This window comes from Amblyomma maculatum, chromosome 6 (assembly GCF_055883805.1).
Source record: "Amblyomma maculatum isolate TAMU_Amacu chromosome 6, ASM5588380v1, whole genome shotgun sequence".
Taxonomy (NCBI): Eukaryota; Metazoa; Arthropoda; class Arachnida; order Ixodida; family Ixodidae; genus Amblyomma; species Amblyomma maculatum.
The window spans coordinates 36594123-36607849 of record NC_139349.1 but is presented as its reverse complement, the minus strand read 5'-3'; the positions used below and the strand labels follow the sequence as shown (position 1 = coordinate 36607849).

The following is a 13727-nucleotide window of genomic DNA, read 5'->3' as shown; positions in this document are numbered from 1 at the left end:
CAAAAACGTGTGACACGGAATAACCATTGCAGCAAATAAGGGCACATAAGTTGGAAGCAGTTCCAGTGCAGGTATTTCGTCAAGTGCCTCTTAACGCGAGCGCAAGTGTATATTATAACGCGAATGTGAGAGCTACACAGTGTGCCTTAACTTGTAACAAATACATTAGAAAGGGGACATGCAGGTCACTGCAGTATTAACGCAGTTTCCCACGTCGTTGCTAGAAAACCAGCAATTTAACTAGTACCAGTCAAGTCACATTCCTACTACCGTTCATACTATAGGAAAATATTTCACGTCACAGCGTCCCTTTAGATCGGTGCTATTGATCCATATTCTTTCACAGGGGTCACAATTTGTCAACCAAAAGTGAGAAAAATTGCATGCGGCACTTTTTTTCTGTATTGTAGGTATGCGGGATTTAACATCCCAAAGTGACTGTGGCTATAAGAGACGCCTTTTGTTTTTTCTGCATGTGTAGCGCTTTTTAAATATGTACGTACATTCCATGACACTTTTCTTCCCCGTCATTCTCATCATTTCCGAGACAATTCATCAGTCTTTCCTCCGACGTCCTCTCAATGTTCCGACTGCATGAATACCGATGCCAGAGGCCGAATACACTCGCCAACAGGCAGGGCCGAAGAGGACCGCCGCCGGGTGCCCTGAGGTCGTAATTTATACCGACGCCCAACAACACGCGTCGTTCTTCTTGTCGACAGGCGAACGATCCAGCCTTGCCGGCGAGGCATGCGTGCGCCCCGGAATCAATCATCGTTTCCATTACAAAAAAGAGACGATTATCCCGCCTCGGGCGGCCGTTGTGGGTCTTTTAAATCAGCGCGCTTCGTCGCCGATTTGACGCCCATATAAGCGATCGAGGAGGCGCCTTCGCTCGTCGATGGGTCGCGCTCGCCGACGTCACCGCGGTTTCGTAGTGAGGCGCCTTTTTTTTTTTTCTTGCATAAGGAAAAAAAAAAGGAATAAGAGAGGGATCGGGCAGTTTTTTTTTTTTTTTTTTTTTTTTTTTTTTCTGTCTACATGACCGTTACGTGTAGACTATCAATCAGCAGGTATGCAGTACGCAGCATTAGGAGTGTGTTTTCTCCTACAGCTTTGAGCACGGGGTTTCGGGACTGAAGGGAGGCATTTCGAAGCCTTAGGAAATACAAATGAATGGTGTCGTCCAATTTCTGGCGTTCAGATGTTATCGACTGCGCTCCTGAATGTTCGTGGCGAATTCGTTATACAAATATCAATGCAAATCATGACAAACATTACAAGTGACGTTCTTCGTGTATCGGTCTGTCTTATAAAGTTTTAGTTTGCAATGGAGGCTCTGTTCCACCCGCTTGCCGTTGTTTTTTCAAGATGTGGTAGCCTGCTAGGCCAGTTATGTAATATTTACATGTATACTCTATTACGCTGCTATAAACAACACCTTGACATTTTCCTCATTTTTTTTATAAAACTAGCCCTCCTTGCTGTGAACTGTACACAGGGTAAGATAAATTGGGCAAAACATTTTTCTTTTTTTTTTCTTTTCATACTAATTCAGAATCCGGAAACCATCCGCAACATAACAGTGGTTAATATGCATTTCAGGATTTACATTCTGTCAGAACAACATCGTTTTCAAAACAATGGGAATTGAGAACACCTGTTTTGTAATAAGGGCTTCTACTATGACGCAAAATAAAGCCGAAATCAAAACTGGGAGTTTTTTTTAAGCTCATTTGGTGGTTTATTAGCCGACAGTCTAAGCAAGAAAGGCCTGTCGGGATTTTTATTGCGCTCCGGCACGTTCTATGAGCTCTCCTCATACCATGTGTGCATGGATTGTGATTTCTTTATTCCTCCACGGTGATTTCGAGTGCCTTCTTTTGCTTTCTTGTCGGGCAGCCTATAGGAAATATTTTCACACAATGGCTATCGACTGCGACATTTGTCACGAGCTGCATTCGAAAGAGCCCCGCACTTGATGCATAGGCAAAGGCCAGAGGAAGAATCTGTTTTCCGGAAGTGCAATCTATAGATTAAGTTTTTACGCTGTTAGGCCCTTTTTCCAGCAACCGACTAGGACGGCCACAACTTCTGGATGTGTGTCGTTACGTCCAAACGGAAAATGTCAGACTCCTTTATCCACGTAGTGTAGTAGTAGTAACATTTATTCGCGAAAATGGGTTATGGGTTAAGGGCGGGGTTGGTCGGGTCCTTGATCCGGGACTTCGTTGGCTGAAGCCTCTGCCCGAGCTCTCGCAAGCAAGTTCTTTCGTGCCGCAAGGTCGGAGCTGGACAGAGCCACCTCTCAATCCGCGCACTTTGGGTTTCTTTACGTATAATGACGTGGTTTTCTAGGCCAGTCCATACCATATCTGGTAAAGGTTTGCTTTCTGGACGCAAAACCAGCATTCAGCTGAGAATGTACCCGAACTAATTACGTGCAGTCAAGCAGGGCTGTTGTAGGACAATGTTTGTAAACGCCTGAGGGGACACTCCTCTGATTTATCGAGTCCTTTACCAGGTGCTTGGAATGTTTGTCTCGCTAAGCGGGCGTGTTGCAGCATCTCGCGATATGTAATAAGAGGCTATGGGTGGTCATGCGGTGGGAGTGGTGATCCGGTGAGGGTAATGTTCGGCTTGCGGCGTGTGCACACGCGTTTTCCTTACACTCCTTGATTACCAGGTACACGTATTACTTCTTTGTCCGAGGTATGGTGGCTGCCTTGGGATAGAATTTCATACTCCAAGGGAGAACCCGGCATCCCATTTATAGTTTCTCGCTACACAAATGACGCTTTCCTCGGATTTTGAAATTCCAAATAGCAACACCAGACGCAGCTGTCATATTCAAAAATATCACATGGTCAGAGTGCACAACGTGAAGGAATATTCGGGGCATCAATGATGGTCAACATTTTGATATTGTACCATGTGGTGAGCTTTCGTTGATATTGCCTCGCTTGGAAATCATCATGAGATGTAAATGAGGACTTCATGAACGAAAGTGACTGACAAACAAGATAACCCTGACACTGCAGACTGGACATATATGAGTGTGTAGAGTAAATGAATGTTTCAGTAAGGGTTCCTTCAGCTGACAGTTATTATAGACCAAAAAAGAAAATGTTTTGGTTTCTTTGACTTGAAATATCTGAGACTGTCATTTTGAGATACAATTGATTAGATAAATTAGAAAATGCATCTCATTTTTTTTCCATTTTTAAATTCTGCGAAAATGAAAGCGACTGGACTTGAAGAATACACGTATAAGCGGTAAATGCATCTTATTATAAAAATGCTACTGAAGTAAACACGGCAAACGAGAGCAAGGTTTGTAGAAAGGTTGCCAAGCTATGAATATTTTCCACAAAATCATGGTCATTTTCGTGAAGAAAAAGGATTAGTAGGGATTAAAATAATGGACACGCGAAGGAACTGTATTCAGTTCGCGACTTAAAACTGGTTTTGCTCCACCGTGGTGGTGCAGTGGTTAGGGGACTCGAGTGCAACGCCCAAGGACGCGGGATCGAATTCCGCCCGCTAGAGGCGAAAATCAAGGCGCCTGTGTGCTGTGCGATGTCAGAGCACGTTAAAGAACCCCAAGTGGTCGAAAACTTCGGAGCCTTCAACTAAGGCGTCTCTCATAGCCTGAGTCACTTTTGGGACGTTAAACCCCATAAACCAAATCAAACAAAAATTGAGTTTAAGTAAGGCTAAAAATTCATAAGAAGTTTTGCCAATAGTGAGGCGTAAGAATAGGTATATCTTTTGTTCTCACATAACTATCCTGGCCAAAGATAGTTATCGCGTCAGATATTTCTTTTTTTTTTTTTTTCGAAAATCCTAAACATTACATTTTTCTTGACGAAGGTCAAGGTGGCAGTCAGATCCAAGACGCCACATTTGAGCATGTAAAATTACTGTATCTGGCGAGGAGACCACTTGAAACTGAAGCTTATTAGTATGTAAAGATCAAACACTGCATAGTGAATTTGGCCCATCTATAGCTCCACTACCAGTTGAGATATGAAAAAATAGATAGACGAATTAAATGTTAACTCCTTGTTCACTGTAATGATTTTTCTTCTTCTAAAGATGTATTTTCCGTTTTTCCTGTAGAAATTTTCTGTATGCCTTTTTCCTTTTCTTGCTTTGTTGACTGACAAACTCTTACATACCAGAATCATGCAAAATCAGTAGATCTGTTTCCTAGCTTGCTTTCTTTGCATCTAATTTTTAATAACTTGCAGAAAATTTATGAATTGTCGTTGGGTAAATAAAGCTTGCCACTGGAAACCGAGGTATGTGATCAGTTTACACCTAAAATCCTAAGTTTCTGAATTGCCTCGAGTGGCATCATCCAAGTTCAAAGTCCAAAGTGCAGAAATCTGAGCCGTAGACTTCGCCGATTGTGGAATTCTGTCCAACAGCTTTTCCCATCTGTGGGCGTAGACTTCGCTGCTTGTGAAATTTTGTCCTACAGTTTTTCCCATTTTGGATATCACCCCTTTTGAAACGATTATATGCAAGAGTGGTCGAATTCAACATAGTCCGCCTGACATTTAATTCGATTCAAAAATCGCTGAATTAATTTCCTTCAATCCAAGCAAATAACTTTTTTTCAATACTTTCGCGACTGTCACTTGTACGTCTTACAATGCTGGTATGCTAGGGGGGTGGGGGAGGGGGTGGAAGGGCTTTGTAATCCGTACCGAGCACCCACACATGTTTGCATTGTGTATAGATGAAATACCACTTTGCTATAGTTTTGGCACAGGGAACAGAGTGAACATGAAAACAATAAGAGGTTTGCGTTGGGATATGTTCACTCCGAGAAAATGATGAAACTCAACGGCTTGTCTAGCCAGCCCAATATTGCTTGGCACTTGTACCTCGTGTTAATATAGCGCTGGTGAGTGTCGCGCATCGTAATAGAATATCTTAACAACTAACGTTGGTACAGGGGGGGCCCAACTCTCTCTCCTATGCCACAAAAATGGCTCTCCGCCTCACGTATAGTAAGTAATCCGTATTCCTCACTGACTTCGTGATGCTGCTCAGTGCTTTCCTTTTCATTCATTCTCCACTGGCGTGTTACCATTTTCAACTTTCGGTCTTTTTTTTTTTTTTTTTTATGGTTCCCAATACTGGTGCCGCCTGGAGCCGCCACCGCTGCAGTGAAGCCAACGCCGGCGGCCGCCCTCCGTCTGATCGATGGCCCTGAGATGGAACTCCACTCTCCCCGCTTCCGAAAACGCGCCCGGCCGGGGGCGGCTCATTTGCATGGGCGCCCCCGCGTCTCAGCCCGCCTCGCGGCCCGGGCCGCGGGCATGAGCCACGCCCACTCCAGCAAGCGTCCGCCGCCGCCGCCGCCAAGCACGCTGCGCCGCACCGCTATGCAGTGAATAGGGAGAGGCAATGCCCACCCCCTGCCTTCTTCCTCTGTTCCCCGCTTCCCGCTTTTCAAGGGAGACCATCTCGCGGGAACTCCCTATCGCTCGTGCTCCTTGCGCGGAGGCCTTTCCCATAGCGGGACGCTCTTTGAGAGCGGAGTGCTTCGCTCTTGGCGCCGATAATGGACACGGGCCGAAAGGAAGGGGTGTGTCCCGCAAGCCGGACGGGGCTCTTGCGTCAGCGATGGATCGGCCTGGTGTGGCGCTTGTTGTGGCATCGGTTACAATGCACCGTGGCCGTGGCGTCGGCTGCCCGGGGCTATATTGGGCAGAGAAGGGGAAGCGGATTGAAGGATGGTGTGGAGCGTGGATCGAGGGAGCAAGGAATGAACGAAGCATCAAGTGACCAGGCGGTCGCTTCCAGTTCGTTTACTCTTCACTGCGCTGACCGGACTGCGGTCAGGATATATTAAATGGGAAAGAAAAGAAAATGATCAATGGCTGCACCGTCAGCTAAATCGAACATAAGAAAGTGTTCAAGGATTTGACTGGCGACAGTAGTTTCTGTGGCCGCCTCGCTCAGTAACAGATGTTTGATACAGTCATATCCAATGCAGTCGTTATTTTGTTTCAACGCAAGCTATATCGAGTGTAGGTTATGGTGGCCGATGATAAGCTCTCCAATTTGTACTGTAGATATCTGCAGCCACTGGCTCACGTCGGTCAACTTGGACTGAAGAAAATGGAAGCCATAAGACTTGTTCCAACTTGTCATCATATTTTCTCGATCAATGATTTGGGAGCCTAAGCTATCCGGTTTGTACAGTCGACATCTGCAGCAACTGACTCACATCTGGCAACTTCGACTGAAAAAAAAAAAATGGAAGTCATAAGACTTGTTCCAAGTTCTTATCTGCTCAAGTTTTCTCTATCAATGATTTGGGTGTCTTTTGTTTATCCACATGCTGTAATTACTTAACTGTCTTTTTTTTATTTTTTTGCTTCGTGCAGCGCAACTTACGCTTTCAGGTACAGACATTCAAGCTCACTCTGTTAAAATTAAACATTCGACGAGAACGCTCGTCAACGCTGCGTTTTGCTTACGCGTGTTTATTATTTTACTTTTAATTGTGTGTGTGTGCCTTTCATGTTTCTTTTTTGTTGACATCCCAGATCCGAGTATGTGCCATCTCCGGTTCAAACGTTCCTTATTTATTTACTGATCATTAACATTGTGTGTAACCTTGCGTTCTCATCTTATTACAACCAAAATTAATTTTAACGAATTCATTCTTCTAAGATATATATGCTTTTGCAGCTTTCTTTTACTGGTACGGGGCTTACACGAGTCAGGTCACTATGCATCACGAATTATGACGTTATAAATAACACTGTAGAATTTCGACAATTTTTGGTCAAATTATTGGAGCACAAACGTTGCATTCGCTGTTCTTGACCATTTTCATTGTATTTGCTGTTCGATGACCTCAACCCATCAGCGCGCTTCCAAAGATAGATATCCTCCGCGCAGCCCATGGCGTTATGCATTGCGGTCGGTTTTAACGTCTTTGAGACCATGTCGGCCGTCAGCGAACGCTTCACGTTGAAAATACACGGACGTCAAGTCAAGAAAAGGTGTCTTGTTCAGTAGCCCAGTGCATCGAAATTTCGTATATACATTTTAATAGTGGCCTCGTGCACGCGCCAAGTGGCTATCACATCCAAGTCATGCATCCAGGGACTGCAGCCAAGTCAATCCGCGCATCAGCGGTTCAGGCCTTACCTTGATTGGCCGGATGTTCTAGAAGACTTTAGAGGATCAGAAGGTGCGTGCTTTTCGGCACACTTCTCGTTCGGTATTGTTACACAATTTTGATACATTCAAGGAGTCGTTTAACGCCCACATTTTGTCTTAAGGTGTCGTCGCTACTGTGCCTAAGGAAATTTTCAGCTTTGGAAATGCATTCCTTTTGAACACCGAGCACGCGAGGTATAAAATCATTTGCCGTAAGCTGTGATAAAAAGCATCGCCGCACGTTTTTGTCGTATGTCGTGCATGTCGTGTTGTCCTGATGTCGACGCTTTTAAAACTTTTGAAATTCACAGTGTAACTCTGGGAACGTTGATCCGGACAGCATTCTGACCTACGTTTTCGACCCTTGACTATTCATGTCTCTGTTCTCTCCGATGTGGGTGACAAAAACGATGAATTCTCAGCAGCTTGCCTTAAAATTTGACTGGCATAACCGGTGCCACATTGTCGTTCGATGTTGTATGTGTATGAACAGTGGGTGCCGGCTCGCTAAATGATGAGCACGCAACTGGCTTGCCTTGGGTCCGCTTTAGCTTAATATCTGTGGGGCGGACAATAGCCATGAGTTGCACGCGTACCATGTCATCTCATTTAACGCTGCTTGGTCGCTATACTCCTGGAACCGCGAATTAAATTGATGAGCTCCTCTTCATATTCGGAGGTCCCGTTGTAGAAATCCGCCTACAACGCTCTGCCAGGTTCCTTTCTCTGATCGGGCCAGGCCTCACCGAACTCACGGTGGACGACCCGTTCTTCATACGCAAGCCTCAAAGCGTGGACGCCTTTCTTCAGGGTGCCTGTCAGCCCAACGTGAGTGGCCTATCAATAGATGTAAAAGATCCATACTACTCGCTCCCGCAGAATATGGTGTGCACAGAAGTCGAAGAATGCATTGACCGACACGGCGTGGTCAAATTTCGAAACTCTTGTGGCCTGCCGAAAGGAAATTTTATAGAATTACTAACGAGCTACTTGCAATCCACCATCATCTGTCATAAGGGGAGTTTCTACATTCAGCGAGAGGGGATATGCATCGGCTCCTCGCTCACCCCCATGAGTATTTGTTTCGGGCATTGACAGAAGTCTTATGACTGCTATTCAAGTGACAAGCATCATTAAGGTGTTCCGTTATGTAGACGACTATCTAATTCTTTATAAAGAGGACGAGACAGCACGACAGCAACAGCATGTTGGCCAAATCATTGACGTTTTCAAAGAAGAACTAAAATGACTAAAAATAACGAGCGAACTCCCAGAAAACAACCTTCTGTGATTCCTTGACTTCACGCTAACCTTTTTAGACAGTCATGTACGTTGGTGGTACGGACCACTAAGCAAAAAGGGACTGATTCCTTACACCTCAGCCCACTCCAAGATCATCAAGCGGGGAATAGTGAAAGCAGCAATGAAATCCGCATTGACAAGATCCTGCTACCATGATGTACAAGCTAGTTTCGACGCCCAGAAATGTCGGCTGAAAGCAGCAGGTTACCCGACGCAGCTACTGCCCAGTGTCGCAGAAGGAGTACTGCAAGAACTTAGAGGCAGAAAAAAGATTAAGGCCAGATCACAAGAAAGGAAGCCGTATGCAGTAATTCCGTACATTCATAGTTTTTCACACAACCTCAAGAAGGTAGGCGAAAACGTGGGCGTAAAAGTGCTGATGTCAGCACCTAATAAGTTAAAGAGCATGTGTGCCAAGGTCAGTGAGTGAACCGGAAGAAGCAGAGCCAAAAGAAGCACAAGAACATGCACGTGAAATTTACTGAAAACGTAGTCTACCAAATACCATTGTCATGAGGGCGCACCTACATCGGCCAAACAGGGCGCTGTTTAAATGAACGGCTCCAAGAGCTAAAAGATCTTTGAAAGGCGCCATCAGCAGTGAACTGGCAAGACATTGCCGAGAGCATGAATGTGCTCCCCAGCTTTGCGACACCACAATTATATCTACCTACTTGGACGAACGGACGAGAGAAATTGAAGAATACATCAACATTCGGCAAAAGGGTGAGGAGTGCGTCAACATCGCTTCCATAGCACTTCGCGACAGCGAAATTAATTTTCTGTGCATGAATGCATAACTTCATATCACGTGGTTATCTTGTCTATCCTGCCTTCCCTCTTTTTCTTTCCTTCTTTTTTTGCACGAACGAGGGGTATTTAAGCGACGTACATGCAATAAAACATGGTTGTTAGTCAGCGTCGTGTCCCTCTCTGCTTCGTCTCTATTAGCGCTGTTTTTAGCCTCAGATTCCAGCGATACCAAGCTACGCTCAGCAGGATGTGTACAATGCAGATGAAACTGCACTCTTTTACAAGATGCTGCTTCAAAAACGCATGCCTTAGGAGGAGACGCGTAGGCAGGTCGAAACTACAGTAAGCTTCGCGTCAGTGCGTCAACATGGATAGCAGTCACAGGCGGCAGCCATTGGTCGTCTGGAAGTCTCGCAAGCCGCGGTGCTACTTATTCTTCAGTCCGCTAAAGAGAGAACAGGAAGGATTTGTTAACGCGCGAATTGTTCGCCAAGTGGCTGATTGAATTCCACCTTGACTTGACGTTGGAAAACAGGAGCTACTTGTGCTCGACAACTGTTCGGCGCACCACGTGCAGCATTCCCTCACTGCGGTGATCACACTTTTTCTGCCCGAATGCGGCCTGCAAAATTCAGCCACTGGACATGGACATCATTCCCGCGCTCATTGTTTCTTAACGGAGGCGTGTATTGTGAGCCAAATGGATTTGTGGTAATGCATCGTTGACGTGCCACAGGCCGTACCTGATGTTGCTTGGAACGACTTCGTGGGTGCGAACAATGAAGCTGAGATAGCACAGCCATGCACTGACAAAACCACAGCGCGTGAATTGTGAGGAACCGAACGCGAAGACTTTGACGAAGACGTCGAGGATGCTGAATTGGTACTAGTTGCCGTGAGCGCCTCAATAATGGTTAGTTACATCGCATCCCCGAGTTTCCTGAAACACTGTTGGCAGCATGGCCGCACCGGACACACCAGGAAACGCAGTGGTAGGGTGTGCTTTGAAAAGCAGACGCAGATAAAAGATGTTTCTCAAGAAATAAACACTGTCTTTGGTTGATTTTGTATTTTCGTCTGTATAATATGAAAAGTACACTTAGTACAAACTTCAGATATAACGAACGCAATCAGCGTGACCGTCAGATTCGTAGTGGGCTCGACTGTACATCCATATGTAAATACCTTACTTACATACAATTTTTGTGTGCGTATATTTACGCCACTTGATTGGTGGAAGTGCTGGGCCGCCTACAGCAAGCACGGAACTCCTCAGCAGACTTCAACTCCCTGGCTCTTCAGCCATCCACAGCGACGGGGCCGCACCATCGGCGTCCGCCACGCCGACGGTCATCATCGCTCACTCCCATTATCCTGGAACCTTCAGTGGAATGGACAGTGCTGATGTGGAGGACTGGCTGAGCATGTGAGCCCACACAACAGCTAGGCGGTTGTTGTTGTTGTTAAAACTATTTTTCCACCGATGTAGGAGGCCCCCTACTCCCCGCCCCGGCCACGCAGGCCTACGGGACGGAGACCAGGGCCTCCGCTACTAAAGACAGGCAAAGCGACAGTGTTTCTTTGCGGCTTCAGCCGCCAGGCGGATAGCTTGCTGCTGGTTGGCAGGGGACTCGCTCCGCATAGCAGTTCCCAGGCTTCTGTACTATTTATGTTTTCCTTGGCGCCAGGCGAATCAAGGCCTTACCAGATTATATGATCCAGAGTACCCCTTTCTCCGCCGGTTACGCATTTATCGTCTATCTTTTCCTCCACTTGCATGTGGAAAAAACAGACGGGGGGGGGGGGGGGGGGGGGTGCCGGAGGCAGCGCTAGCAGCGTCTGACTGATGCCGCCGCTGGCGAGTCAAGACAACGTGACTGCATTAAAAAAAACTGATTTACTGATTTATTTATAGGAAGGGAAAGGCGCGGTAACTGTCTCACTTGATTTCTATGGACACCGCAACCGCGCCGTAAGGGAAGGGAGGAAGATGGGAGGGAAAGTGGAAAGAGAGAAAGAGGAGCCCTAGTGGAGGGCTACGGAGTAATTTCGACCACCTATACTCCGTTTCATACATCAGGTGCAACGCAGCGAAAGCTACGCAAGTAGTCCGCAAGAAAAAAAAAGGAGACGTATCACTACGCGCTCGTTCTGTGGCCGAGTGGTTCCTGCGGAAAGGGGCTCTATTTCGAGCATACACATTTGCAATAAGTTGCTTCGTATGTCTAGACATCTTCGAGGTGCGGATCTTATAGAAAAAATGCGCATCAAAGAACCATTTTCTCAAAAAGAGATGCGCAGCGCGGAGGGCACAGCTAGCGCCATCTAGTGGCACAGCTGGCAAGGTTGTGGGGCAGCGAAAATGCGACACGAACGAAAACGATCATGAAAAACATACAAATTTACCGAATCCGATCCTTTCTCCCTAAAAAAGGTGCTCTTTATGAAGTTCATGGCAAATGTAAGATGTAATAAGCTTGCAGACAAAATAACTATTATTTCCTGTCGTCAAGAGCAGGCACTATTTTCCATCGCGGATGCGGAGAGCGCAAACAAGAGCTGTAGCTTTGGCAGTGTTGCACTTGATGTATGAAACGGAGTATAGGGATCTTTAACGTGCGCTGACATCGCACAGCACACGACGCCTCTTCATTTCGCCTCCATCGAAACGCAGCCGCCGAGGTCGGGTTCGAACCCGGGTACTCCGGCACAGTAGTCGGGCGTCTTACCACTGCACCACCCCGGCGGGGCTGACTGCATTGAACACCGTCGCCGCCATACAGAAAGAGGAGGAGGGGGTCCCCCCTCTTCCTGCGTGGCGGCGAAGGTGCTCTCCGGTTGCCGAAACGCCGGCTCGCTGTCAGCGGATCACGGTGCGTGCATCCCGTTCTCACTCGTTTCAATCGCTAGCGGCGTCGGCGGCAACAGATCTGTTCGTCGCGCAACGTTCCTTTGGGCCCACGCGCTGCTTCCCGCAACCTTCCGATAACTCATTTGCATTCCCACCTTCCTCCCTTCCCTTACGGCGCGGTTCGGGTGTCCACAGAGCAAGTGTGACAGTTACTGCGCCTTTCCCTTCCTGTGAACCAATTTAACTATCTTCTTTTCTCCTACCACAAAGCTTCTTTCATGGCGGCCGAGAACTGTTAGTGGAGTGGTTTTGATGGAATACAAGTGAAAAATTTAAAACACGTTGTCTGTAATTGTACATACGGTCTTGCTCGAAATCTTTGTCTCAATCTATCGAAAAGGTGAAACAGCTGATAAGCTGTGCTCTAATTTTGCATAAGGAAGTAACGTAATCGTGGGTAATTTTTCTCTTTTTTTTTTTTCTCTCTTCTGTCCTCACGAGGCAGCGGAGGTGGCTCAGCTACAGAGCCAGTAGCCGGCCCGTGCATTTTCTTTTCCTTCTTCCTTCAACCACGAGCCCACGACAACAAAAACAACCACCGAAGCAGTGGCGGGTGCACTGATAACAGATAACATTCGGTGGCAGGCTAGCCCCCGCCGCAAGCGGCGGTGACCTACCTGTTCCAGCCCCATCAAGGCCAGGATCAGCCACCCTTCCCCACCGCTCCCCCCCCCCCCCCCCTACGGGGCTGGGACTGGTAGGTCGACGCCGCTTGCGGTGAGGGCTAGCCTGCCACCAAATTATCTGTTGTAGGCCGTCATTGCACCGCCACCGCTTAGGTGGTGGACGACGACTGTTGCGGCGCGCGTCTTTCTCTTCCGCTTCTATTTCTTTCTTCTCTACTTTCTCTCCTTTGTCTGCACGATCTTTCTCCCTTTCCACTTTCACTCCCACCTTTCTCCCTTCCCTTACGGCGCGGTTGCGGTGTCCACAGAAAAAAAAGTGAGACAGTTACCGCGCCTTTCCCTTCCTATAAATAAATCAGTAAATCAGGCAGCGGAGGTGGCTCAGCTGCAGAGCCAGTAGCAGGCCCGTAAAGTTTCTTTTCCTTCTTCCTACAGCCACAACTAAAGCCTTGGAACGAAATCACGTGCGGGAGAGTTGTGCGCGGGATCTGAGCAACGGATATGTTCTCTTATGTGTCATTACGGATGTACGAGGAGGGAAACTAGGAATGAAAAGATTGGTGGGGATAGGTAATTAATAAAAGTTATACGATAGGTATCGATACTGGTAATGAATAATGAGTATGACTAATAAAATGACCATAGAATGGCTAAAAGTGATTACAAAACGACCAGCATGTCAAATGACGGCTTGTAATGGTCGCAGCTGACTGGAAAGGGGTAAATATGCTTAGCTATGAGTGGTAATGACTACAATGACTAGACATGACTGATCATGACGACGGAACGACCAGCATGTCAAATTACAACTTGTAATGACCGCAAATCATTGGAAATGAGTTAGTATGCTTAGCTATGAGTGGTAATGACCACAATAACTAGGCATGGCTCAACATGACTCATGATTACTGAGCGACTGACATGTCAAACGAAGACTTGAAATT

General features: G+C 46.7%; 2 protein-coding genes across 2 annotated transcripts in view; one reads left to right on the top strand and one right to left on the bottom strand.

Annotated features, from left to right (window-relative positions):
• Window positions 1-10668, top strand: part of LOC146185524 (uncharacterized) — a 37246-nt gene extending 26578 nt beyond the window's left edge. Inside the window, exons 2-3 of the mRNA XM_084607849.1 lie at window positions 7931-8019; window positions 10504-10668. Of these exons, the coding sequence (XP_084463975.1) occupies window positions 7931-8019; window positions 10504-10668 (254 nt within the window). The remainder of the gene's footprint in view (window positions 1-7930; window positions 8020-10503) is intronic.
• The window catches only part of LOC146185523 (uncharacterized), a 91092-nt gene that overhangs the window by 47666 nt on the left and 29699 nt on the right, over window positions 1-13727 (bottom strand). The gene's annotated exons all lie outside the window — the stretch shown is intronic.